We start from the raw sequence: 24881 nt of genomic DNA, 5'->3' as shown, positions 1-24881 counted from the left end.
AGGAAGGTATTAACAAACCATTAAACTATAACGTTATGGCAAAGTAATAGTCTATAATGCAAAGACTCGCTCTTGATTTTTTACGGGTTTTCTTTTTTCTCTCATCAGCAATAAGAGCTTTTTAAAACCGTTTATCTGTGTCTTTTCACCTCTAATATCATTAACACAGTACACTTTAATTGACATAACATGGTATTTGAATGGGCCAAAATGTCCACTTATTTTGGAAATTAAATCAATTCCAACTACCTTTTTAGTGTCGAAAAAGGGACCTTTTGAACAACGTTTCCTTTGTATCAGTGCACAAGCCTGGATGACGTGTTGCCATGGCCGCGCCTTCTGACTTTACACGGGAGCGCGCACATGAGGAGAAGCAAGAATATCTGGGAAACATGTTCGTTCACGACACCATCCGGACGCGAAAATAAATCATGTCTAACCATAGTTAGTCCCAATAACTCAGACAGGATGATGGAGAAGGCAAATCAATGCAAAGTTTTACAGTTAGAAATAACAGCCAGGACTGGCATTGAGTAGTACTAGTGGATATAATAATTTATATGACTATTATTAGTATAATTTTTACTTGTATTTTTGTATTTTTCTTTTTAATTAATTGAGTGGCTTCAAATTCTGTCTCTTGTTGACAGAAACTAGTCTTGGTTTGCCGGTTTATATTCAGAAATGTTTTTTGCACAAATATTAACTTGCACTGCCCAATGTGATAACAAGAATCTATGGGGGTTCAGTTTATTGGTGGATATTTGAGAAATGATTGATGCAAGTGAGTAGAAAAGTTAAACAATGCAGCGTGGCAATATGATACATGAACCTAAAGCACATACAAAGGTAGGTATATACTGTTACAGTGTAACATTACTATCCAGGAACCCTTTAGATACCCTAGTGTGTAACATAATAAATAGCTTGGAACTGTGTCAAAACACAAAGAGACATTTTGCCTGCTTGCTTCCTTGTTCCTCATTATCTGAAAAGCACCGGATCTATTTCTTTGACACTAGAAATTGCCCTGTTAGGGTGTAGTATTGCATGAATGCCCTTGTGGAGTCATCGTAGAAGCAGTGTGGTTGTGATGCAAGTATGTATACTGCCAACGGTAACATATTTTCTCTCTAAATCCAATTACAGCGGTCAGAGAAATCAAGTTTTTGCCTCCTCATCATTCCCCTGAAACTGGATTTTGATGGTTCAGCGATGGATTTTCAGCAATAAAGTCTCCCTCACCCCGCAATGATAATGTAGATCTGAAGCTCCACAGCATGTCTCGTCACCATTGGATGACTGCTCAGAGGACCTGTGGCCGTCTGTGTTTTTACTGCAATGTCCTGCACAGAAGAAATATCATAATCCATAACTAACGGATTCCTTTATTGCCATTTTGCCATCAACACAATCACACAGTCATGGGTTTCTGTCCTTCCCTGTGCAAGCTTTTCCGGCGAGGGAAGTATTTTGTGCTGCTCCTTCTCTGTCTCTCAGTGCTGGCATGGATTGCTACTTATACAGGGGAAACAGAGAAATCTGTTCAGCTTTCTTCCACGACCGCACAAACTCTTAGCAAAGGAGAGAATCTGAGGGATGAACTGAACTCTTGGAGACCAGCAGCAGCAGATCTCTTAAATACTCTGCCACCAAAACTTCAGTGCCCTCAGGAGTCACCACTGCTCCGTAAGTATACACCACAGTGCATGGAGTTCTCACAAGTTTTGTGTGTGCACGTGCGTGCAAGTTTTATTATCTTCTCACAAATAACTTAAAGGGATACACCAACATTTTGAGAGTTACGGCCATTTGTCATATTGCTGATATCAAAACTAGATTAGATGCCTTTCTTTTCACTCTGCATGCAGTACAAACAGCGGTAGAGCTCTCACTGTTACTTAGCTTAGCGCTACAATGGCCGACTATGGAACAGCTGCCTACTCCCGTTCAGTCGCCAAAAATACACATTCCAACAGCGCCAGAAACACTCACTTGTACATGTTGTGACTTGTGTACTCAGTTCACCACGCGATTAAATAATAATCCAAAGTTACATCAAACTGTCATTTTCGTAGTAAATCCACACACCGATAACTAACAAAGAGTAACCAAAGTAACAGAGTACAGTGTAATCGAAGTTACTTCCTCGTTTGCCATGAGGCGCATGCGCTGTGTGCAGTCATCAGTACAGCGCATGCGCAATGCACGGCAGCTATTCCATAGACTGCCAATGTAGCGCTAAGCTAAGTAGCAGTGAGAGCTCTACTGCTGTTTGTACTGCACGCAGAGTGAAAATACAGGTTACTTGTGATGCCACCTGGCTGAATCAGAATGTTTCTTTGTACATCATAAGATAAGATAGCATAGCACAGATAAGATAGCACAGATAAGATAGCATAGCACAGATAAGATAGCATAGCACAGGCTTCCTGAACCTTGGGGTCGGGAACCCAAGTGGCGTCGCATGGAATTCAAATGGGGTCGCCTGAAATGTCTAGAAATTGATCAATACAAATTAGGGGTGCTCCGATCCGGCTAAGCCACGATCCGATCCGATTCCGATTCCTGGGGTCACGATCCGATTCCAGTATCAATTCTGGATTCCAACGATTCTCAATTCCAGAATCTAGAATCGATTCTCAATTATGTAGTTTTATATTGCAATAACACACAAAGGTATCTAAGACAAAAAATGACAAATGTATTAATGCTGAACTTCAAATTCAACTTCTGAAGTATTACAGTCAGGGCCTAAATTCATTTTGCAAACTAGGGGGGAATTCCCCCCTTATGTTCTTCAGATAAGATGGATTTATAGGCTGGGGGGATCTGTAGACTTTGAGAAGGATTTATAGATTTTGGGGGGAATACATTAACCAAAGTTCTTAAGTGCAAGAGGTGGTGGCACCGTGGCAGTACAGTACACAAATGACATGAACATTTGGACACTTATTCAGCCGGTATCTTGCATGTTGCGTTCAGGTGCACTGTGAATTATTATTATTTATTTTTTTTATTTTTTTTATAATACGAAGAAGAATCGATTCTTGGGAGTTTGGAATCAATCCAGGAATCGTGGCATTAAGAATCGCGATCCTTTCAAGAATCGATTTTTTGGAGCACCCCTAATACAAATAATAATTAGTATTATAATAAAAACACCCACACACAATTTAATACAACTGGACAGAGCCATAATGTGTGATCCCCCTTATGAATAGAAAAGTCTTTCTTCAGTGGGGAGGTGGCCTGTTCAGTGATATGCTGCTACAGGAACTCAGCTGTAGGCCTGTCATTGTTCAGAATTAATTTGCAGCCTTGTACAAGCTGACCTGTATATACAAATTATCCTGCCCTCGGTCGATTTGATCTGTTCAAAATGGGTTCTATGTGGGTTGAGTTTTGTACATGCTGATGGGCACATAATGGTATTGTGAGCCAATTATATTTGTGGGTGGGGGGGGAAGGTTGGTCCTCTGCGGAGGTGTGTGTTTTTTGTAGATGTTTGTGGTTATGTTTTTCTTCCTTTGTTATGTTAAAATGTTTAAATCAAATCAATACAACATTTCCCCACCCCCCCACCCCAAAAAAAGGGGGAAAAAATCCTGCCCTTGGAAAATTAAATCCTCAGATTGTGCACTAATCTGTGGCTCGTCCTGGCTATTCTGCCATCTGCAATAATATACATGAAATATCCTAAATGTGGTCTAAATTTAACATTTACTTGCAACATAGTACTGTATTAACAAACTATTACCGTACATGATTGAAAACAAATTAATTTTAGCAACAACAACAAAAGTCTATGTTTTAAATGTCTGTGGTCACTAGAGTTTTGTGACATCAAAGGGGCCATTTACACCTGGCACTAACATGCGTTTTCTGTGATCAGATTGCAATTGGATAATGCTTGACCACATTAGCCTGATTTCATTTACACCTGGCGTTAGCATTCATTTTGGGTGATCCGATTGCAATCTGATCACCCAAAATGGGTGCTGTATGTGGATTGAGAGGGCACATTGCATTTACACTTGTTCATTGTGGTCACAATGCGTCCCTGACTAGGTGGTTTGGCCGATCAGATCGCAATCCATCTTCATTGTGTCTTGGGGGCGTTTACACCTGTACTTTCAAGTGGTCAAGCACTATCCGATCACAGTCTGTTCACAGAAAACGCATGTTACTGCCAGGTGTAAATGGCCTCATAGTGCGGTTACGAGCCAAAAAAGGTTGGGAACACCCAAATGACTCCATAGCACTTTATTGTGAGCCCTGTGGGAAAATGCAGGTGCCACAGCAGCAATTTCAGACAATGCCAAGGAAGTCAAGTAAGCCTATGTGTCAAGTACAAGGTAATTACAGAAAGGGGGTATATAAAATACAATAGCGACAGATCATCTGAATATAATGGTTTACTTTATACTGTAGGACCTACAGTATAAACCAGGGGTTTTCAAAGTGTGGAAGAGTGAGCCGCCCCTCTGGGAACATATAGACCGCTGCCCCCCCACCCCCATAAATCTTGTAAAATTAGTATGAAATAGCTCCCCAACAGATACAAAAACATGAGCATATATGTGTTTGATGCCGCGATCGGTTGATTGACGTTTCGGTCAATCAAAGACCGAAACGTCAATCAATAAATCCAGAAGCGTCATGCCCATTGTAACTGAGGGGGCAATTGCCCCCTCAGATTTTTGAGAGGTAAAAAAAAAAAAAATTTTTTTTTTTTTTTTTTTTTTTTTGTTAATAAACATAGGCTATATTATTATAGGCTGTGTATGGTAGTTGAAACATAGTTTCAAGTTTACGTTTATGTATGTTTGTAGTTAAAACAAAAACATAAATACTGTATAGGCTACATACAGTACAACACAAAAGGCTGTTATTTACCCTTTGTCGCCACCTGGTGAGTAAATATATAACTATATATATAACTAAAACCATTAGAATTGACAACCGGTCCGCGACTTTTTTTTCCCATGTATCTACCAGTCCTTGGCACAAAAAAGGTTGGGAACCCCTGCTCTAGAGGAAAGATTTCTACCTTCTGAAAAGGCAATACCAGCCAAAATAAACATTGTGTTACATTGCTTTGAAACATGTGGTCTCCCTTTTTTGTCAAGTCCATTGAGCCTGGGCAGTGGCAATGTACTTAGTCTGGTGATTATGGATCTTTCCAGGAGGCTGAGCAGTTTGGAAAATAGCCTTATGGTTACACCTGCTCAGTCTGTTAATTTAAAATGAGATATTCCTCTAAATCTGGCTTCCAACCCCCCAAATTTTTTGCCGCCCAGAGGGCGGCGACAGAGTTCGCCCCCTCAGATTTTTGGCTTGCATGACGCCCCTGAATAAATCTATCCGTCTGGGAGACATCTTGTTCAGCAGAGAGCGGACTCTACTCTTTTTCTATCTTGCTTGCGTTTTGCCTTTGTTCTCTGGAATGCTTTGAAGGTGGGGGGTGGGACTTTTCCACTGGGAAACACCCACATCCCAGGTGTCTGGAAGGCAGCATTAGTCTGACTGCCTGGAAGTAGGCTTCTAGTCTAAGCTCTGCCATTGGTGCCGACCATTTCAGTCGGCAGCGGACGAAAATCCCTTTCCGCTCCCTGCAAGCTCTGCCATTAGCCTATTTCACATTCCACCCAAATCAGCCATTTTGTGTCTAAAAGGCAGGATGTAAACACAGGTGCAAAGGTCCTGTTTGCTGTTCCTCCCCTGCAGGGACAGCTGGTTGTCCCGGAGCTAATGTCTTGCTTGAATCTGCTTTACTTCCTGCCTTTTCGACACAAAATGGCTGATTTGGGTGGGATTTGAAATAGGCGTATTGGCTTCGACCGACTGGCCAACCTGAAAATGGCAAGTTTTGGCAAAGATTTGAATTGTGCAATAAAGCAAGCCTGCTTGGTACTTTCGGTGGATGGTTGTAAAGATAACAGAGCCTTTTTCCACACTAGACCAGAGTGAGAGTAAGAGCAGTCAGACTCCTGCACAGGTACAGCACGAAATGGAGATAGTCTGGCAAACGAGAATAGGTTGATGTCTACATGAAAAGCTTTCACTACTACTGTTGACAAAATGTACTATTGTAAGTCGCTTTGGATAAAAGCGTCTGCTAAATGACGTAATGTAATCTAATGTAATGTAATTGTGCTGGCATTAGCGTCTATGACAACGATCATGCACAGAGCCAATTGTCACAAATCACTTACACTGAGCAATTGTGATGTCATCGGTGAAGATGTCATCAGTAAGTGTCATCAGTGATGTCATCTGGTGGGTGACATCAGCTTATGCTAAAGCACTGATGATGTCAGACCTCATGATGTCACAATGTCTATGACATCTTCAGTGAGACATCATCCGAGTTGATGGATTGTGTTTGTTTACTAATATGACATCATCAGTCACCACTGGCCACCACTCGACAATGATGACAATGACGTCATTGCTCTAGCCACCAATGACTTATGACCTCATCAGTCAAAGGCGTTTAGATGCTCAGTTGATGGATTGTGTGACAGACGAACATCCTGTTCCATAACGGACGTACAACGGACACACAGTCAGTTATAGAAACGGCTGCACCGCTTAATACAAAGGCAGCGGTGCAGCCGCTTCTATAAGTGACTTTGTGTGTCCTTCTGTCTGGCTGCACCGCTTACGTGCATCAGGTAGCAAGTTAGCAACCCCACCACTTATATAGCCTCAGACTGATTCTCCCTACTTCTTCTTCTAGTGGCTTTGACTGGATGGCTTGTGCCACATTGCTGCCTCTCACAGAATATTACACAAATTCCAGACTCGGCGGTCGGCCCCCTCCTCAATGTTCCATTCCCCCTACTTATAGTATAAGTGATACTGATATGATGCCATCGGTGATGAGGTCATCATATGTGATGATCATCGGTGATGACGTCAGTATAAGTCTTATACTCCCATCACTTATATAGCCTCAGACTGATGACATAATCAATTAATTTATATAGCCTCAGCCAGGCTGATGACATCATCACCGATGGCATCATATCAGTTATCCATTCCTGACTGACCATTCCTTACTGAATGAATGAATGCATAACTCACCCCAAAACACCTTCTCATGACCACGCGCCTACGCACACTGCCCATGTGTTCAAAAGAAGGGAGAACACCATCAGTCATGGAAATGACGCTTGTTTTCCTCCCACCAATAGAGAACATACATAGAGAATGTACATAGAGAATAAAAATAATTCAAATAAAACAAGACAGTCTAATAACTGCAGGGGCGTAGCTCTATGTCCATGCACTATGTTGTTGCCTCAGGTTCAGGCTTTATTGGGTGGGCTATTCTTCTGTAGTGTTTTATGGCAGTTGGCATCCTTTATGTTGCATTACCGCCTCCTTCTGGATTTATCCATCCACTGTTTCCCTACAATTTCCTGCCAATATCCCCATCACTCGACTTCCCTTCTTCTTTGGTGTTTTATGGCAGTTGGCATCCTTTATGTTGCATTACCGCCTCCTTCTGGATTTATCCATCCACTGTTGCCCTAAAATCTCCTCCCAAGATCCCCATCACTCGACTAAGTCGACTTCCCTTCTTCTTCTTCTTCTTTGGTGTTTTATAGCAGTTGGCAGACTTTATGTTGCATTACCACCTCCTGGATTTATCAATCCACTGTTTCCCTACATTCTGTCCTGGTCCTCCCACTTGACTTCTTCTTCTTATGGCTTTCTGGCAGACTGGATGACTTGCGGCACATTGCTGCCTCTCACAGTTGGGGAATATTCTTCCTCTTCTTACCCAGACACTGTCTGAGTTTGCTTAAATGCATCCCACACTATTTCATCCATCTTTGCTTCAGATACATCTCTTAACAGCGTCAAGCCCGATCACATTCTCTGTCGTCTTCCCACTATTACCATGTCAGCTTTTCAATCAAACTTGTGTCTAGGGGGATTTTAGCACTAATATACCGACTATTGTAACATGAATGGACAACAATGAATGAGGCTGATTTGTCTAAGAGGATGCGGGCACTCACATATCAGCTGTCTGCTGTAGCCTGGAAGCCTCTGGGTGGTCTCACTCACATATAACCACTGGTGTCAGTGATTTCTGACATCATCGGGGACCTGGTCACTCGGTCCCTAGTGGCTACGTATGACATGAGCGGCAACCTGGCCACTTTGTGATCTCATCGGTGAAGATGTCATCAGTGAATTCATCGGCAAACTGGCCTAGTGGCCACGTATGATATCGGCAACCTGGCCACTTTTTTCTGCAACAAGGCAACCACTGCTCTTTATTTTGTTCTCTTTTGCGGGGACAGACAGACCCTCGTATTAGACGCCTCGACCCCTAGTGGCCATAATCAGGGGTGGCCAAACCTTTTTGGTTGTGGGCCGCATACAGAAAAATGTAAGGAGTCGCCAAACAATATTAAGCGTCGCAGTTTTCAACCTGTTTAGACTGAAATTTTAGATTACCGTAGATTGAATTTTTCAAATCTTTTCCTGTGCCAACAGGTTTAAGCTGGAATTATGCTTCCCGCATCGGCGAGGACCGCGAGTGTCCGTCCGGAAAAGTGACGTCAAATCAGCATACACGCTCCTCTGCAAGGCTCCTGTGCGGATGGTTTTCGCCTGACCGTGCACACCCCGAATTTTGTAACTACGCGGACGTGGCTGGGCGGACAAAGTGGAGTTTTCAAGACTCCGGCTCACTTCCGCGAGCAGAAACCCACCCGAGTATAAAAGCTCCACACGTTTCCTCGTCAGGATCCCGTGTCTATCATTTCCGTGCGGCCGGGCCAAACGTCAAGCATATTCCCAGCTTGAGACAGAGATAATTTCACCAACATTCAGTGTTAAAAATGTTTAAAAAAAAAGACAAAAAAAATTTATAGACCAGATCAGGGTACTCAAGTAACCAAATTTCAATGGTTTTACATGGAAAAAACAAAATGGGAAAAAGTTTTCCGTTTTTTCATTTTTCCTGCTGATTCTACTGGTGACGTTCAAAATATGTCACAGTAGCTGAGGATGAATACATGTCCAGAAATCTCCAAGGAAGCCTACGTATCGAGGGACGCATGTGCTAGTCTACAACTCTCCCCAGATCGGCAGAGGGGGTAGAGCAACAACTGGGGAAAATCCGGGGGGGGGATGAGAGAAAAATGATGAAGGACTACAGGTCCAGGTATAACCAGCGAATCTCGCCCTGGCTCTCAGGTTCCATTCCCACCCTCCATGATCCTTTAAGCCATGGAACTGTGGGGTACCAGCCATCAGAACCACTGCACACAAAACTGAGAGGTCCTGGAGAGAAAAACGCCTCCATGCAGGACTCCGTGACACCTGTGGCTGTGTCTGAAAGTGGCGGGTCCCCACTTTGATGGGACCATGCTTCTTCCTTGGTTTGTCCCGGGGCAAGACAACCCTCGAAGGTCTCACCACAAAGTTTGGAGAACCTTGGTGCTTCTACTTCTCCTGCAACTGGAATGGTGAGAAGTGAGCCTGACTGAGTGGGTGCAGCCATCATTTGAGCGACACCACAAGCCTGCAACCGTGTGTTCGCCCTCTCCCCCTTGTCGCTCAGGGCTTCTGGAGATTTCAGCTGACCATTTCTCTTCCGTTTTCTTCGCCCGGTATTTTTCTTATGAGAACTCATTGCGAAAGTGTTGACAGGTAAGCAACTAAACAAAATCAGAAGAACTCAACCAAGTTCCCATTATATACCCTATGCCTATTGTGACATCATAATGCAGAGGACGAACATTCTATAAAATGAAGGAAACGGTCTGTCCTCTATGTCCGAATCCATTTATCTCCGCAACGGGTTGCTGCCCATGGGCATTGGGCATCGATGACATCATCACCGATGACATCGCAATTGCTCGAGTGGCATTGCTGATGACTTAATCACTGATACATCATCACCAATGACATCACAGTTCTTGAGTGACATCACTGATGACATCATCACTGACATACCGTAAAGGGCAGTTTAGACTCCAGACAGATGGGAGGCCGGCAGAGGAGACCAGGCAGAGTCGAGGGAAGGTTTTTGGAACCAGACGATGGACCCTGGGCTGAAGTCTCTATTAACGGAGAACCCTTTAACGAAGGTGAAGGCACGTTGGAGGGATGAGGAGCAGAACAACACGAGGAGCAACAGCCAAGACTGAGGATGTGTGAGAAACACCGGAAACTTGAAAGAAGAAGAACCAGGTCTAGATTGGACCATCCAACTGTGAGAGGCAGCAATGTGCTGCCAGGCATCCAGTCTACCGGAAAGCCATTAGAAGAAGCATTTTATGATCACCCAACAAGCATCGCTGAACGTCACGTTACATTCCATTATCGCTGGATGCTGATTTTGGACGCTGTCGTTCATAAAAGTATAAATACTAGGCGATGGAACACATCACAGAGGTGCAGTTTCATTTCATTTGCTTCATTTTCATTGTCTCTCAAGACATGGGGGTAGAAAAACAAGAGCTAGCAGTACTTTCTTGAGCCAGCGTTGGGGTCAAAGTTGAATCCAAATTAAATGAAGTCTTGGCGATGGGCGCAACCATCATCGCAAAGATGCCATGTCGCCCGTTGCTGGAAGTATAAACATTATATCATTTCCACCGATGGAATATGATTATCAACCACCATAAATCACTGTACTATATATAAACTGCCCTTAAAACTTCAAATAGTAGCCCAGGCGTTTATTTACCAAAATGTGTAGTGAGACCCAGTGTCTATTTGGGACTGGCGTCTATTTGGGACCCGCATTTAATTATTTTTGCAAAAAATTCTTGCTCAGCAAAGATTGGAAATGGTATCAAATTATTTAAACCAGTATGAATAGTATTTGGATAAAAAATACAGTATAGAGATATGGTTTGACCGTGCCACCTGCTATTTGGTGTGTTTTTCAGTGTTTCACGCATGCAGCTGCCAAACAGCCATATTTCAAACAAGTAACATTAGCCTACTGCTCACATTCAGTTGTTTGTGTTTCACTGGAAAACAGCAGTTTGATTAGCTAGCGAGTACCTAACATTAGCATTTAGGAGCAGCTAACGTTAGCTCAGTAACCAGCTGGTCAACACTTCTAGACATAGTGTTTCTTGTGCAACAAGGAGACTTACCAAATATTTCAAATACATGTCTGGTATAATCCATACTGCCTTTATGATCGCTGTTGTGCAGTCCGTAGCATCAAACAATGCAGTATGCATACCGGTAGCCTACTTGAAACATGTCGGTTATGTAGAAACAAAGCGTAAAACTGTTTACAGGGGGAGAGAAAGTAGCCTACTCGAATCTCACTTGCTTCTACCAAACCAGAAGTCAACAACACACACACACTGCCCACATCATTACCGTAAGTGACTGTGAATTCAGTCTGAGCGCAACACAAAAACACCATAATTTAAAAAATACCCGGTGTCTAATTGAGACCGGCGTTTATTTACCCAAACATGTAGACAGACCCGGCCGGCGTCTCTGGGACTCTGCTTTTATTTGAAGTTTTACGGTAATCACAGATGATGACATCACAATTGCTCGAGTGTCATCACTGAAGACATCACTCACTGATGACATCAGAGATCGCCGAAAGGATGTGGCCAGGTCGCCAATGATGTCGGGGGTGTGTATATTCTACGTTCACACTTGAGCAATTATGATGTGATCAGTGATGTCACTCATGCAATTGTGATGTCATCGGTGATGATGTCATCAGTGATTAATGTCATCAGTGATGCAATCAGTGAGTGATAAAAATCACTGATGATATCACAATGGCTCTGTAGGTACAGTAAGTAGAGAGAGAATTTATACATTACTGATGATGTGGCAATGGCTCTGTGCGCAAGTAATTTGTGAAAGACTGATGTTGTAGACATTGTGTGACATCATCAGTGATGTCAGAAATCATCCCCTGCTGAGGTTATAAATTGGACAACTTTTGCTCATAGCCCAGCCAATAAAGCTTGAACCTGTTGCAACAACATAAAGCGACATGGCAGCCAGTGAACTGTACTCCAAGTATGCCTCTGTATGGCTCCCAGATGCAACTGAGGTGTGGAAGTCAGCAGTACTTACCAAAGACTTCACTCCTGGGGACCGAGTGTTGTCTCTGCAGCTGGAGAATGGCACGCACGTGGAACACAAAGTTGATCCCCTAATTACCAGTCTGCCACCGCTAAGAAATCCCCACATCTTGGTGGGGGAAAATGACCTCACCGCTCTCAGCTACCTGCACGAGCCGGATGTCCTACACAATCTCAAAGTGCGCTTTATCGACTCCAAGTTAATTTACACATACTGTGGTACTGTCCTGGTTGCCATCAATCCTTATGAGAGCCTGCCTATCTATGAAGCTGACGTCATCACTGCCTATAGTGGCCAGAACATGGGCGACATGGACCCCCATATATTTGCTGTAGCAGAGGAAGCACTCAAACAAATGGCCAGAGATGAAAGAAACCAGTCCATCATAGTGAGTGGTGACTCGGGAGCCGGCAAAACTGTGTCTGCTAAGTACGCTATGCGTTACTTTGCTACAGTCAGCGGCTCGTCTGGTAAGGCAAATGTGGAGCAGAGGGTGCTGGCCTCCAGCCCCATCATGGAGGCTCTAGGGAATGCCAAGACGACAAGGAACGACAACAGCAGCCGCTTTGGCAAGTACATCGAGATTGGTTTTGACAAGAAGCATCATGTAATCGGGGGTAACATGAGAACCTACCTACTGGAAAAATCTAGAGTTGTGTTTCAGGCTCATGGAGAAAGGAACTATCATATATTCTACCAGTTATGTGCCTCTTCACATTTACCAGAGTTCAAAGCCTTCAAGTTAGGTTGCGCCGATGACTTCCACTGTACTAACCAGGGTCAGAGCTCCGTCATCCATGGAGTGGAAGACGCCAAAGAGATGTGTGACACCAGGAGGGCTTTGTCATTATTACGAATCGGTGAAAGTGATCAAATGGCACTTTTCCAAATTCTGGCAGCTATTCTTCATCTTAGCAATGTGGAGGTGAAATATCAATCGGCAGACAGAAGCAGCATCTTGCCAAACAACAGCCACCTGATGGTGTTCTGTGAGTTGATGGGGGTGCCATATGAGAAAATGGTGCACTGTTTATGCCACAGGAAGCTCAAAACGGCCACAGAAACCTATGTTAAGTCTCTCTCAAAAGTGAACGCAGTCAATGGCCGAGATGCCTTAGCCAAGCACATCTATGGCAAGGTCTTCAGTTGGACTGTTGGTTGCATTAACAAGGCCTTGAAATCCGCAGCTAAGCAGCATTCCTTCATCGGTGTGCTCGACATTTACGGGTTTGAAACGTTTGATGTCAACAGTTTTGAGCAGTTTTGTATCAATTACGCCAATGAGAAGCTCCAGCACCAGTTCAATTTGCATGTGTTCAAACTGGAGCAAGAGGAGTACATGAGAGAGCAGATCCCCTGGACACTGATCGACTTCTACGACAACCAGCCATGCATCAATCTGATTGAGGCCAAGCTGGGCATCCTGGACCTTCTGGATGAGGAGTGCAAAATGCCCAAAGGCTCTGATGACACATGGGCCCAGAAAATGTACAACACGCTGCTGAAGCACAACACTCACTTTGATAAACCCAGGTTGTCCAACAGAGCTTTCATTGTCCACCACTTTGCAGACAAGGTGGAGTACCAATGTGAGGGTTTCCTGGAGAAGAATAAGGACACGGTTGATGAGGAGCAGATCAATGTGCTGAAGATAAGCAAGTTCGACTTGCTGCTGAAGCTGTTCCAGGAGGATGAGAAGGCCACAAGCTCTACTAGCAGTAAATCCATCAAGTTGTGGCCTGGTCAGGCTCAGAGGGATAACAAAAAGACTGTTGGACTGCAGTTTCGACAATCTCTCCATCTACTGATGGAGACTCTGAACGCTACGACTCCTCATTACGTTCGCTGCATCAACCCGAACGACCTGAAAACTCAGTTCACCATGGACCCTGTGAGGACAATGCAGCAGCTACGGGCCTGTGGCATCCTCGAAACTCTCCGGATCTCAGCCGCAGGCTTCCCCTCTAGATGGACCTATCAAGAATTTTTTTGTCGTTACTGGGTCCTGATGAAGCAAAAGGATGTGCTTCCTGACAGAAAACAGACCTGCAAAAATGTCTTGGAAAAACTGATCAAGGACCAGGAAAAGTATCAGTTTGGCAAAAACAAGATCTTCTTCAGGGCTGGACAGGTGGCGTACCTGGAGAAGCTGCGTTCTGACAAGCGTTGTATGGCTTGTGTTCACATCCAGAAGATGACCCGCTGCTGGCTTGCCCGCAAGAAGTACCTGAGGATGATGGAATCGGCCATCACCATACAGAGATATGTGCGGGGCCACCAGGCCCGCTGCCTTCTGTGGCGGACCAAGGCAGCAGTAGCGCCAGATTTGCCTTTATTTCCCACTTCCTTTCTATTCTCATATGGAGCATTGGTTTATATGTAAGATGATAAGGAGCTTACGCTCATCCATGTATTCTATTTATTATTGGGAATAAAGAATTTCCCATGATTCCTGGCAGTGACGTCACTCCCTATGTGTGCGGCCCGAAAACACGAGACAGAAACCAGCCTACAAGCCGACAGGTTAACTAACAGCTGGCTAACACAGACTGTATGATAGTGATGTCATCGTTCGGTGAACGGAAGAAAAAAACAAAGTGAACTTGCTTGATCAACCAACCGTCACTTTTGTGACATCAGCCGGGCAATACCACGTGGCTCGGGCCCAGGCTGTTATGTGGTTTTTAGGTCTGGCTCTTACGTGGTTTTACGTCTGGCTCTTAGTTGGTTTTACATCTGGTTCTTAGGTGGTTTTACGTCTGGCTCTTATGTATGTGGTTTTACGTCTGGCTCTTACGTGGTTTTATGTTGGCTCTTACATGGTTTTACGTCTGGCTCTTAGGTGGTTTTACGTTCAGGCTGTTACGTGGTTTTACGTCAGGCTGTTACATACAGTAGTTTTACGTCTGGCTCTTACGTGGTTTTACGTCAGGCTGCTACGTAGTTTTACGTCTGGCTCTTACGTGGTTTTACGTCAGGCTGTTACGTAGTTTTACGTCTGGCTCTTACGTGGTTTTACGTTCAGGCTGTTACGTGGTTTTACGTCAGGCTGTTACATAGTTTTACGTCTGGCTCTTACGTGGTTTTACGTCAGGCTGCTACGTAGTTTTACGTCTGGCTCTTACGTGGTTTTACGTCAGGCTGTTATGTGGTTTTACGTCAGGCTGTTATGTAGTTTTACGTCTGGCTCTTACGTGGTTTTACGTCTGGCTCTTACGTGGTTTTACGTCTGGCTCTTATGTGGTTTTACATCTGGCTCTTACGTGGTTTTTACGTCAGGCTTACGTCAGGCTGTGTTACGTGGTTTTACGTCTGGCTCTTACGTGGTTTTACATCTGTCTCTTACGTGGTTTATGTCCGGCTCTTACATGGTTTTACATCTGGCTTTTACGTGGTTTTAGGTCAGGCTGTTACGTGGTTTTACATCAGGCTTTTATGTGGTTTTGGGTCTGGCTGTTATGCCAAAAACACACACAGACCTTACACCAGAGTCCTGCAATGGGTCGGGTATCCGCAAAAAGCTTGTGTAATGGGTAATATACTACTATAAAGTCATGGGTACGGGCACGGGTAAAAATGAACTAAACACGGGCGGGCAGTGCTTGAGAACGTAGAGCCATGTTTTTGTGTTGAGCTCAGACTGAATTCACAGTCACTTACGGTAATTTGGTACATGACATGGGCGCTGTGTGTGTTGTTGGCGGAAGTCAGTCTGTACTGGTTCGGCAGACAGAGGAAAGATGAGAGATTTGCAGTAGGCTACTTTCCCCTGTCATACAGTTTTACGCTTTGTTTTTCTACATAACTAAACTGACATGTTTCAACTTATCCATACTGCATTGTTTGATGCTACGGACTACACAATTCAAAACAGCCGCGGAGTCAACGTGTTAGACTGGAGACAACGAGACGCTATCTGGTTTCCATAACAACAATGGGGAAAGTGCAAGTCCCGGTGGAAAAGTTAACATTAGTTGAAGTTGGACGTTGTAAAAGTGCATTTCTGTCAGCGGAACAGCGATCATAAAATCACACACATGGGTCGGGGTGCGGGTCTTATATTAACGGGTCTGGGTGGGGCCACTTTAGATTTTTGAGATAATCGCGGGTAATGAGGCGGCCATTATATTGACGGGTCTGGGCGGGCACGGCTTTGCAAAATTGGACCCGTGCAGGACTCCGCCGTGCACACACAACACAGGGCCAGAGTCCCACCAAACTAGATTTGAAGGCTGCGTAGTGGCCTTCAAATCTAGTATAGTACATTTTAAGAGACAAGCCACGGGCCAGTTAAAATCAGTCCGCGGGTCGCAAGTGGCCCCCGGACCGGACTTTTGGGCATGCCTGTGCTACGCTAATCACCTTAAATATATCGTATATATATAAACCAATGCTCCAGCATTGTTCCTTTCTTTAAAGGAGCTACTGGGAACTTTCACTTTGTGTTTATTGTGGTGGGACCTGTGGACAAAAGCGGTACTGTTCGCCTGGAATGGAAACTACATTTCCTGAACACCGAGGCTCCTCCCGCCATCTCCACCGGGCTGTCTGAGCTGCGGCAGGCCGTGCAGCGCTTCTCCGAGAACTTAACTTTTCATCTGCCCGCCGGAAAAAAGTTACAACCCGCTTCACACGGACACAACACGTGACGGATGCTATGCGATACCCTCACAAGAGGCATTTAGAAACACCATAGAAATCGCAAATTGGAGTTTGCCGAAAAATGTGTTGACAATTTTAAAGGCAGTCTTGTTGAAGTGACTTTGTTGAAATACTTTGCAGTTATTCACCAAAGCCACATTTACATGTGAGATCGTGCAATCACTCGAATAGTTACAATAGACACAGTATTCATGTGTGTATTTTTTTTGATGGATGACTTTGCTGACTCTTGTTTCTATAGAGGGAGCCCTGAAGCTGTCGTTCGAGCCCTCACTGACACTGAAGGATGTGGAGAGCGATAACAGAGCAGTGACCGAAGGCCGGTATCAGCCCACAGACTGCATAGCCAGGCAGAGCGTCGCAATCCTCATCCCCCACCGCAACCGCGAGAAACACCTGCTCTACTTCCTGCATCACCTGCACCCCTTTCTGCAGAGGCAGCAACTACACTACGCCATTTATGTCATCCAGCAGGTATACTTCCATCCGTTGTACAGTATTACAACACACAATGCTTTCATATGAAATTAGACGATATTTGAGGTTCATGCCGGTAGGGCTGAAATCCAGATGTTTTTCTGTTGGTTTATTAAGAATGACTGTTATAATCATTTATTGTGATCATTTACTGTTACTACTATTATTAATTGTAGTAGAAGTAGTACGGTAGTTCAAGCTCAGAAGATCTGAAACTCTTGAGCTTTTGTGCCGTTTCCCCCCGCTTTCAACACGTCTGTGAAGTGCTACGCTCTAGCGACATGACAAGGGTCACAAATAAGATGACATTTTGTTAAACTAGGAACAAAAAATAGATTAAAACTACAGTAGTCTTCTGAATGTATAAGCAAGCATACAATAATCAAACAAGAAGAAAATCTGTTTTTCAATTTTGCAGTTTGTATAGCTCATAGGCATGTGGCCTAATTGTAATAAATTACAAGTGGCAACGACCGCCGATAAATAATGAAAATAATCTTGGCATGATTTGGCCTTGGAAAAAAGGTTCAAAAGCATAAATACTTAGATATGTTTCCTTTTCATGGCCAGGGTGACGTAGTGAGAGTGGGGAGGCTGTCCTTCAACCGGAGGAGCCACGCTCATCCGCCCTGCGGAAGTGCACATAACTGAATCCCTGCCAGTATTTTTTGGCCCGCGCCCAAGTGTCATTGGAGAGCAGCCCAATCCACCAAAACAGAAAAATTATACTTTGGAGATGAGCATGTGATTTAGAACCGTTGTCTATGAGGTATTCCCACATTCCATTTTTGGTGGCTTTGCACTACTCCACCCAGCAGCTGGCGCTCCTGTGCGCTGTTGTGCCGACTGTCGCTATGCAGAAGCAGTCCAGTCAAAGCAACAAGCAGTGTTCAGCAAGGTGTGGGAAACTACTGCTTTAAAATGAGATGCAAGTGAGACAAAAATGTTACCCAACTTTGAGCAAAAGTTAAATAGCCAAGTCATTTCACAAATAATGGTCAGGACTGAATTATTAGCCCATAATTCCTATGCAGTCTTCCAACGCTATATTTATCCAAATGTGGTGTTTTTCCAGGTTCTTCATTTTGTTAAATGCTTAATGATATACAGAGCTACCTCTATTTTATATGACATAATCATGGAAAACAGTTGACGACAAACAACAAATGACAAGGGTCCAATTTCATAGTTTAGTGCTGATTGATCGGGTTCACTGGCCCACAAGTGGCACCAAAGGCTTTTTCTGCGCCAGGAGAAAACTCTACAGTGGTCGCTGACGCCATCAAATTGTCTGAAGGTGCCACCAATGTTTGTGGTATTGGTGTAAAAAGCTATCTAGAGCCTAGAGAGATAGTAATTGGCTAATAATGGAAAGTAGAAGAGTGTGATTTTATTGTTTATTTTTACAGGCTGGTGATGCAACGTTTAACCGTGCCAAGTTACTGAATGTTGGATATTTGGAGGCACTAAAGGACTACAACTGGGAATGCTTCATTTTCCACGATGTCGACCTGGTTCCTGAGAACGATTACAATTTATATGTCTGTGATAAGCAGCCCAAACACTTGGTGGTTGGTCGGAATGCCACAGGATACAAGTAAGTGTGTGACTAAGAGTCAATCTAATCCCCGTGAGTCTTGACTCCGCAGTGTAGCTATGTTACCCTAGTCAGTGAAACGACAACACTGCATGCATACACATAATATGGCAGGCTGGTATTCAACACATTGCCACCATTAATGGTCATATATTTCCTCTCTTAGGCTGCGTTACAAAGGCTACTTCGGAGGAGTCACAGCTATGACCAAAGACCACTTTCATAAAGTTAATGGATTTTCAAACACTTACTGGGGTTGGGGTGGAGAGGACGATGACCTTCGCATCAGGTGAGGTCCAAACCATTGGAAGTGTAATTCCATATACTGTATATCCATTAGACTTGATCAGATAGTCTTTGCAAATAATTTCTACCTGTATACCCAGATGTGGTGAACATGCATGCATTCACTGATAATTGTGGTTCTTCTGCTGTCTTTGTCAGGGTCGAACTACAGAAAATGAAGATCTTGAGGCCGCCTCCTGATATCGCTCGCTACACCATGGTGTTTCATAAACGTGACAGTGGCAATGAAGTAAACAAAGACAGGTCAGTAAGTAGACACAGGGATCATGGGCCCTATCGTCGCAAAAGCGGTAATTTTGCGTTTGCGCTTGTTTGGCACTCGTTTAACGCTGCACGCAATGCAAATTGGGTGCGTGCACAAGCGCATTTGTACTGGACATGCATGGGGTAAGCATGCCCCATGCCAAACCAGGCATGTGGCGCATGAATGCGCTAAATGTGGGGACACAGATGGCATTCTCCTATCGTCAGCATGCGTGCAATTACTTTGTGCTAAGAGCTTTGAAAAGCACCTTTTAAGCGCAAAAATGCGCCGCTGCGCCAGACCGCACCATAATCTCCGCGCTGCGCAGCGCAGAGGAATTCCTTTTGGATATGTCATTAACGCAGCTGTCGTGTCACGCCAGGACATCAAATTCTGCTGCTAAAATTGGGTATTAGCAGATAATTCAGTGAGGCAATCAACTATAATTCACTGAGAAACTTGTATCACATCGCAAAGAGGGGTTAATGGCAAATTAATTGAGAAAACTTGTTGGACATTGTAGCCTACTTGCAATAGGCTATTCACCTTCACCTATCCCATAACCCGGAGGGTCGTTGGCACCACAGACGATCTGTCGACAAGCTCTCTCCATCTCTCTGTCCTCGGCACGAGTCGGCAGCTCTCCAATCGAAACCCTCCCATCTTTTCTCTTGTCTCCGCCGTTTCCCCGCTGTAAACATTCAATTTCCCAGTCAAAAAAAGAACCCAAACTGCATAAAAATCGCAGATGTTTTTAACAGGTATACTGTATGATGTGATGGTGTGATTGTGAGATAGGCCTATCCAAATTACGCATGGAGAGAATTACAGCATATTGCATGCCTCCTGCAAACTGTATTACAGTGATTGAGAGACGGGAATCTGATTGGTTTGATTCACACCTGTGAATAATTCTGGTGCTTAAGCCCAAATCCCATTTGCGCTGGCATTTTGGGGGTGCAGATGACTTGGCACGCCTCCAATTTGCGCCTGCGGCAGGTGCCGTGAACAGTTCAGCACCCCCGCCGAGAATTGCATCCCCACCATATTTCGGGGCTATTTTAATTTAAAAAACAGGGAGGTACCCAGACAATTATATCATTTTTAAACAGTTATGTTTCTGTATAAATCATTACAATAAGCTCCCATGAGGTGGGGATTCGTTTAGCGGCGGCCGGGCGGGGGGGCAAAACTCGGCATAACACCTGGACAGTTGCGTGTTGTGGACTGCTATCGTCCCTGCAGGGACGATAGCATAAAGCAGGCATTAAGGCACGCAAACGGGTGCGCAAGCGCAAAAAGGGATAGCGCCTGTACCAAGATAGGGCCCCATGTGTTTTAGATACATGTATGCTTGCTTCTACAGTACATACTGTAGGTAAATTGCATGTTCGTATACTGATTTGTGCTGTAAATTGTATTCATTCAATGGACACATTTTGATATTTTTACAGGATGCGGTTGTTAGGACGCACCCCACAAGTATGGAGGAAGGATGGCCTCAACAACTGCTTGTATAAGACTTTGTCAGTAGAGAGGCTGCCTCTTTATGTGAATGTTACTGTAGACATTGGGAAGCCACAGGTCAACTGAGATTTCAAACTGGGAGCCTTGCCGTTACGTACAGTATATATATATATATATATATATACTGTATATATATATATATATATATATAGGCCGTTGAGTGCAGGAAAGCTACTGCATGTGCACAAGACAACCTAATGAACACACATGCACATTATTTTGGTTATTTTTTCACATGAATCTCAGCTACCAACTAGAGTCATTGAATAAATTGGTCTCACGCACATCTCCACTTGCATATCAGCCATCTTTATTTTTACCAGGCGTTTCCCTATTGATTATGTTTGGGCATCCACAAACAATAAATACAGTATATGGATAGCCCATATAAATTAACTGGCAAAGTATTTATTTATTTATTTTCTAGCGAAGATTGGTGGTAATGACCAAACAAAGAAGCAAAAACATATTCTTGGTATCTAAGTTTAGAATGCATTCCTAAACAATAGAACCTAAACATCCAACTAAGATTAAATCATTCCACATGGCATGGTTTATTGTTATATTACATTATGGAACATACATATATTTTGTATATCATACATGCACTTGTCACTCATGGACAGTGTGTGTTTTGTGTGCTACATTAGTAGATGCAATAGCATTTGGTAAGCGAAAGAGAATATGTTTGGGTCTGGTTCTAGGCTGCTTGGACTGATGAGGCGGTGTGAGGGGTGATTGTTTGGCATCTTAGCGGAAATGTTTTGTTGACACTTGAGCGCTAGTCACTAACTGGCCACTGTGTTAGTTACGGTAATTGATGTGAAAAGGACACTGGATCAGTTCTTCAGTAATCCATGCAAAACTGTAGATTCAAATTTAATTCCTGTGTCATCAACATTACAGTCTATATATAGTCGTATCTCCATTAAGCCAAATATGGTATTTTAATGCTATATTTGAATATATCAACCAGCCACTGACAATAATACCATCTGTAGACATGTGTCTTGTTTGCAGACTTACTGTACTGTATAAGAATAAGAAATCATTGCCTTAAGGCCGTTAAGAGATTTACAGTGTAGCATGGATGGATCCTTTGTTTCCTGTGACACTTGTTTGACTGTGAAGAAAACTCAAGGACTTTGATAAGCAATAATAATAATAAAAAGATCTGGAGGGCTGATGGTGTCAGGTGAAATTCAAATAAAATATATTATTTGGAATATGACAGTTATGGGAGGCAACAAGTGTGTTCTCATTTCTGCATTTGGGGGTTTGGTGGGCACTGCAAGTCTCAGGACTCACCATTAGAACTGGCCTAGATTATGTTACTGAAAGAAAAATAAGCAAATCCTTGATGAAGGCCATTGCTGGGCTCCTCAGAAGATGCTGAATGCAAGGAGAGTTTAATTTCAAACTATTTGAGGCTTGAACCTTAACTGAAAGAAGGGTTTACTTAGAGTTTGAGAACATCTTCAAAATGGTCAAGGATGAACAAGCAATTTGTCTTGAAAAGCTATTTTGTGAGGCATATACTCTTGATAAAAGGGATTTCTTACAGTGCACGTCTTTTTATAATGCCTTAGACATAAATAAGAATGAATAGGTGATGGATTATGGGATTATTTTATTTTTGAATACTTTGAATACTGCATTTCTTAATAAATGATAATTATAATTATTTGAGACCAATCATAATGTAATGCTGCTTTACTACAAATATATGTGAAGAACATTTTATTTAAAGTGATAATCACGAAGATTTCAGTTTCATTCTCTTTGACAACACCTATGGCGATGAGCGATAATTGCGGATGAGATCTAAACAGTGTTGCATAATGAAGTTTGTTCAGCCATAGTAACCACCCGCAATGCTAACAGACCAGGAAAAAGAGTAGCCTGTTATCCTACTTCACACAAGAGTTGTCGGGGACCTATTAACATGAAGAGTGAGTCTACTGGGTTAGCTCCACCCACCCTCTCGGGTGTCTCCACAGACACCCAGTTTATTAATGCTGCAATACATCAATGGGCCATAGGCTCAATCAACATTGTGTTAATTCAGTCGGCGAATGATCAGGATTTCACAGACAATTATTTACATGAAAATCTTAAGAGATTATCACTTTAAAGAAAAATCTGCTTTTTTTCTAATTCATTGCATGCTGCTTGGGGAGTGATTTACGTGTATCGATTGATACACTCATATCAAACTTGTAAAATGAATGAATTTATTTTAGGTAATTTATTTTTTTGAAGTGGCACGGCTGCTGGTATGTTACAACTATGTTTTGTCTTTATCTAACACTACATTGATGAGTACTGATTTATTCCAAACCACAAGTTTTCCTTTTTTTCTCTTTTTTGTAAATGATCGTAGGGTTGATTTGAGGGTGCGTACTATATTCATAAATGTGCCGAACAGCCTTTATGAAGCTCTTGAGTCAAGTATATATCCGTAACTCTTGTTATGGATATAGTGCATTCAGAATAAAGTACTTTATGTTGTGACTTGAGGGTCTCTTCATTTCAATGTGACATTTCCACCCTAGATTGAATGTATTTATGTATTTTTGTTTGCCTACTGTAGGGTGAGATTTGTGTTTATATATGAAAATATTAGAACTGCACAAGGTAAACTACAACTTAATAATACAATTTTGTATGATCATCACAACCGAGAAAATTTGTGCTAATATTTTAGCAACAAATATTTCAATTGATTTTTTTCTTTCATTTGAACCTGTGCCATATTAACTAATTGAGAATGCCTTCTTGTGGGATTCTTTTTGAATGTTTGTACAATGGTCAATATTTTTATTGTGTTGATGGGGGAGACACAAATAATGACAGTAGAGGGGATTATTATGCATTTCACTACTAATTACATTTCCCCTTCGACACGTACTGTATAATAAACATTTTCTTATGAGTTGTGTTTTTATCTATATTTTTGGCACTATATCTTTGGTCAGTTATCTGAGTTATGCACTTGAATGTAGTAGCAATGTTGCCTTTGACTGTTTATATTACAGTATTTATAGACTACCACATTTCTATCAATACATGCAATCATATCCACACATTTTTATGAAACCTATTTAGAATAATCAGTAAAGTGCAATTCACAGTAAAGTAACATTATCATTACATGTTCTTTACCAACCAATAGTAGGCATGATGTTATGCAAGACTGTAAATATCCCAGTTGGCAATTATGTAACTAAGCTATTTTTCACTTGTTAGCAATAGCATTATTTGTGTGCAGCCTTACCATTCAAGTTGGAGGGGAGGGGTGTGTGCACACATGCTATGAAGAAATCCTCTCCAACATGTAGCTTGAACTAACCTGCATCAACAACTGTGTGGTGTAAAATAACCCAAACTTACCACTTTAGACAGTTTTTGGGCTTGTCTTTTATGTATTTTCTAGTCAGTCTCTGGCTACTGTTTTCAGTTACTTCTGAAGTTGCCTTTATGACCAGATGCTAGCCCTACATAATAAGCTGATAAGATTTAGTCGCAGAACAAATACTGTACTATATTCTGCATCTCCAGCTGTGCCACTCTGCCTCAGCTGCTATTTCTCTGTAGCTAAATGTATCTTATCTTGGTTTCTGCATCTTCCTTTGGCACAGTAAACTCTACTAGACTTTGCAGACTTTCTTAGATTCATTCTTACATGGACAACTGTAACAAAGATTAGATAGGCAGTTAATTTGCATTCCTGTCCCTGGGCATGATGTATTAAAAGGAACATGGAGCACAATAAGATGGGATGAGCTAATCTAGTGTGAACCCTGGGTAGGCTCTAATGCATACAGGTGAACTTCAATGATGAAGACAACAGTCAGTGTGGGTCAAGATGCCAATTTCAGGCTATTTATTAATATAGGGTCAAAAGGTTAAGTTAGTTTGTCTTGCTGCGGTGGCGCAGCATGCCAGTCAGCAGGCTGA

The 24881-nt window shown here is 42.8% G+C and overlaps 1 protein-coding gene and 1 pseudogene across 2 annotated transcripts in view; both read left to right on the top strand.

Moving 5' to 3' along the window:
- b4galt4 (UDP-Gal:betaGlcNAc beta 1,4- galactosyltransferase, polypeptide 4) overlaps positions 1-23435 on the top strand; it is a 23934-nt gene extending 499 nt beyond the window's left edge. Inside the window, exons 2-7 of the mRNA XM_083634279.1 lie at positions 1150-1689; positions 17012-17244; positions 18657-18844; positions 19011-19133; positions 19289-19393; positions 20849-23435. Of these exons, the coding sequence (XP_083490405.1) occupies positions 1425-1689; positions 17012-17244; positions 18657-18844; positions 19011-19133; positions 19289-19393; positions 20849-20987 (1053 nt within the window). The 5' untranslated portion in view covers positions 1150-1424 and the 3' untranslated portion in view covers positions 20988-23435. The remainder of the gene's footprint in view (positions 1-1149; positions 1690-17011; positions 17245-18656; positions 18845-19010; positions 19134-19288; positions 19394-20848) is intronic.
- Positions 12017-14491, top strand: LOC310785042 (unconventional myosin-Va pseudogene; annotated as a pseudogene). Its single transcript has one exon. The product of its transcript is annotated as an unconventional myosin-Va pseudogene (transcript).
- Positions 23436-24881: the final 1446 nt, after the last annotated feature.

This window comes from Poromitra crassiceps (genome assembly GCF_964638095.1).
Source record: "Poromitra crassiceps genome assembly, chromosome: 1".
NCBI lineage: Eukaryota > Metazoa > Chordata > Actinopteri > Beryciformes > Melamphaidae > Poromitra > Poromitra crassiceps.
The sequence above is the reverse complement of the archived record's forward strand: the minus strand, read 5'-3'. Positions and strand labels throughout refer to the sequence as shown.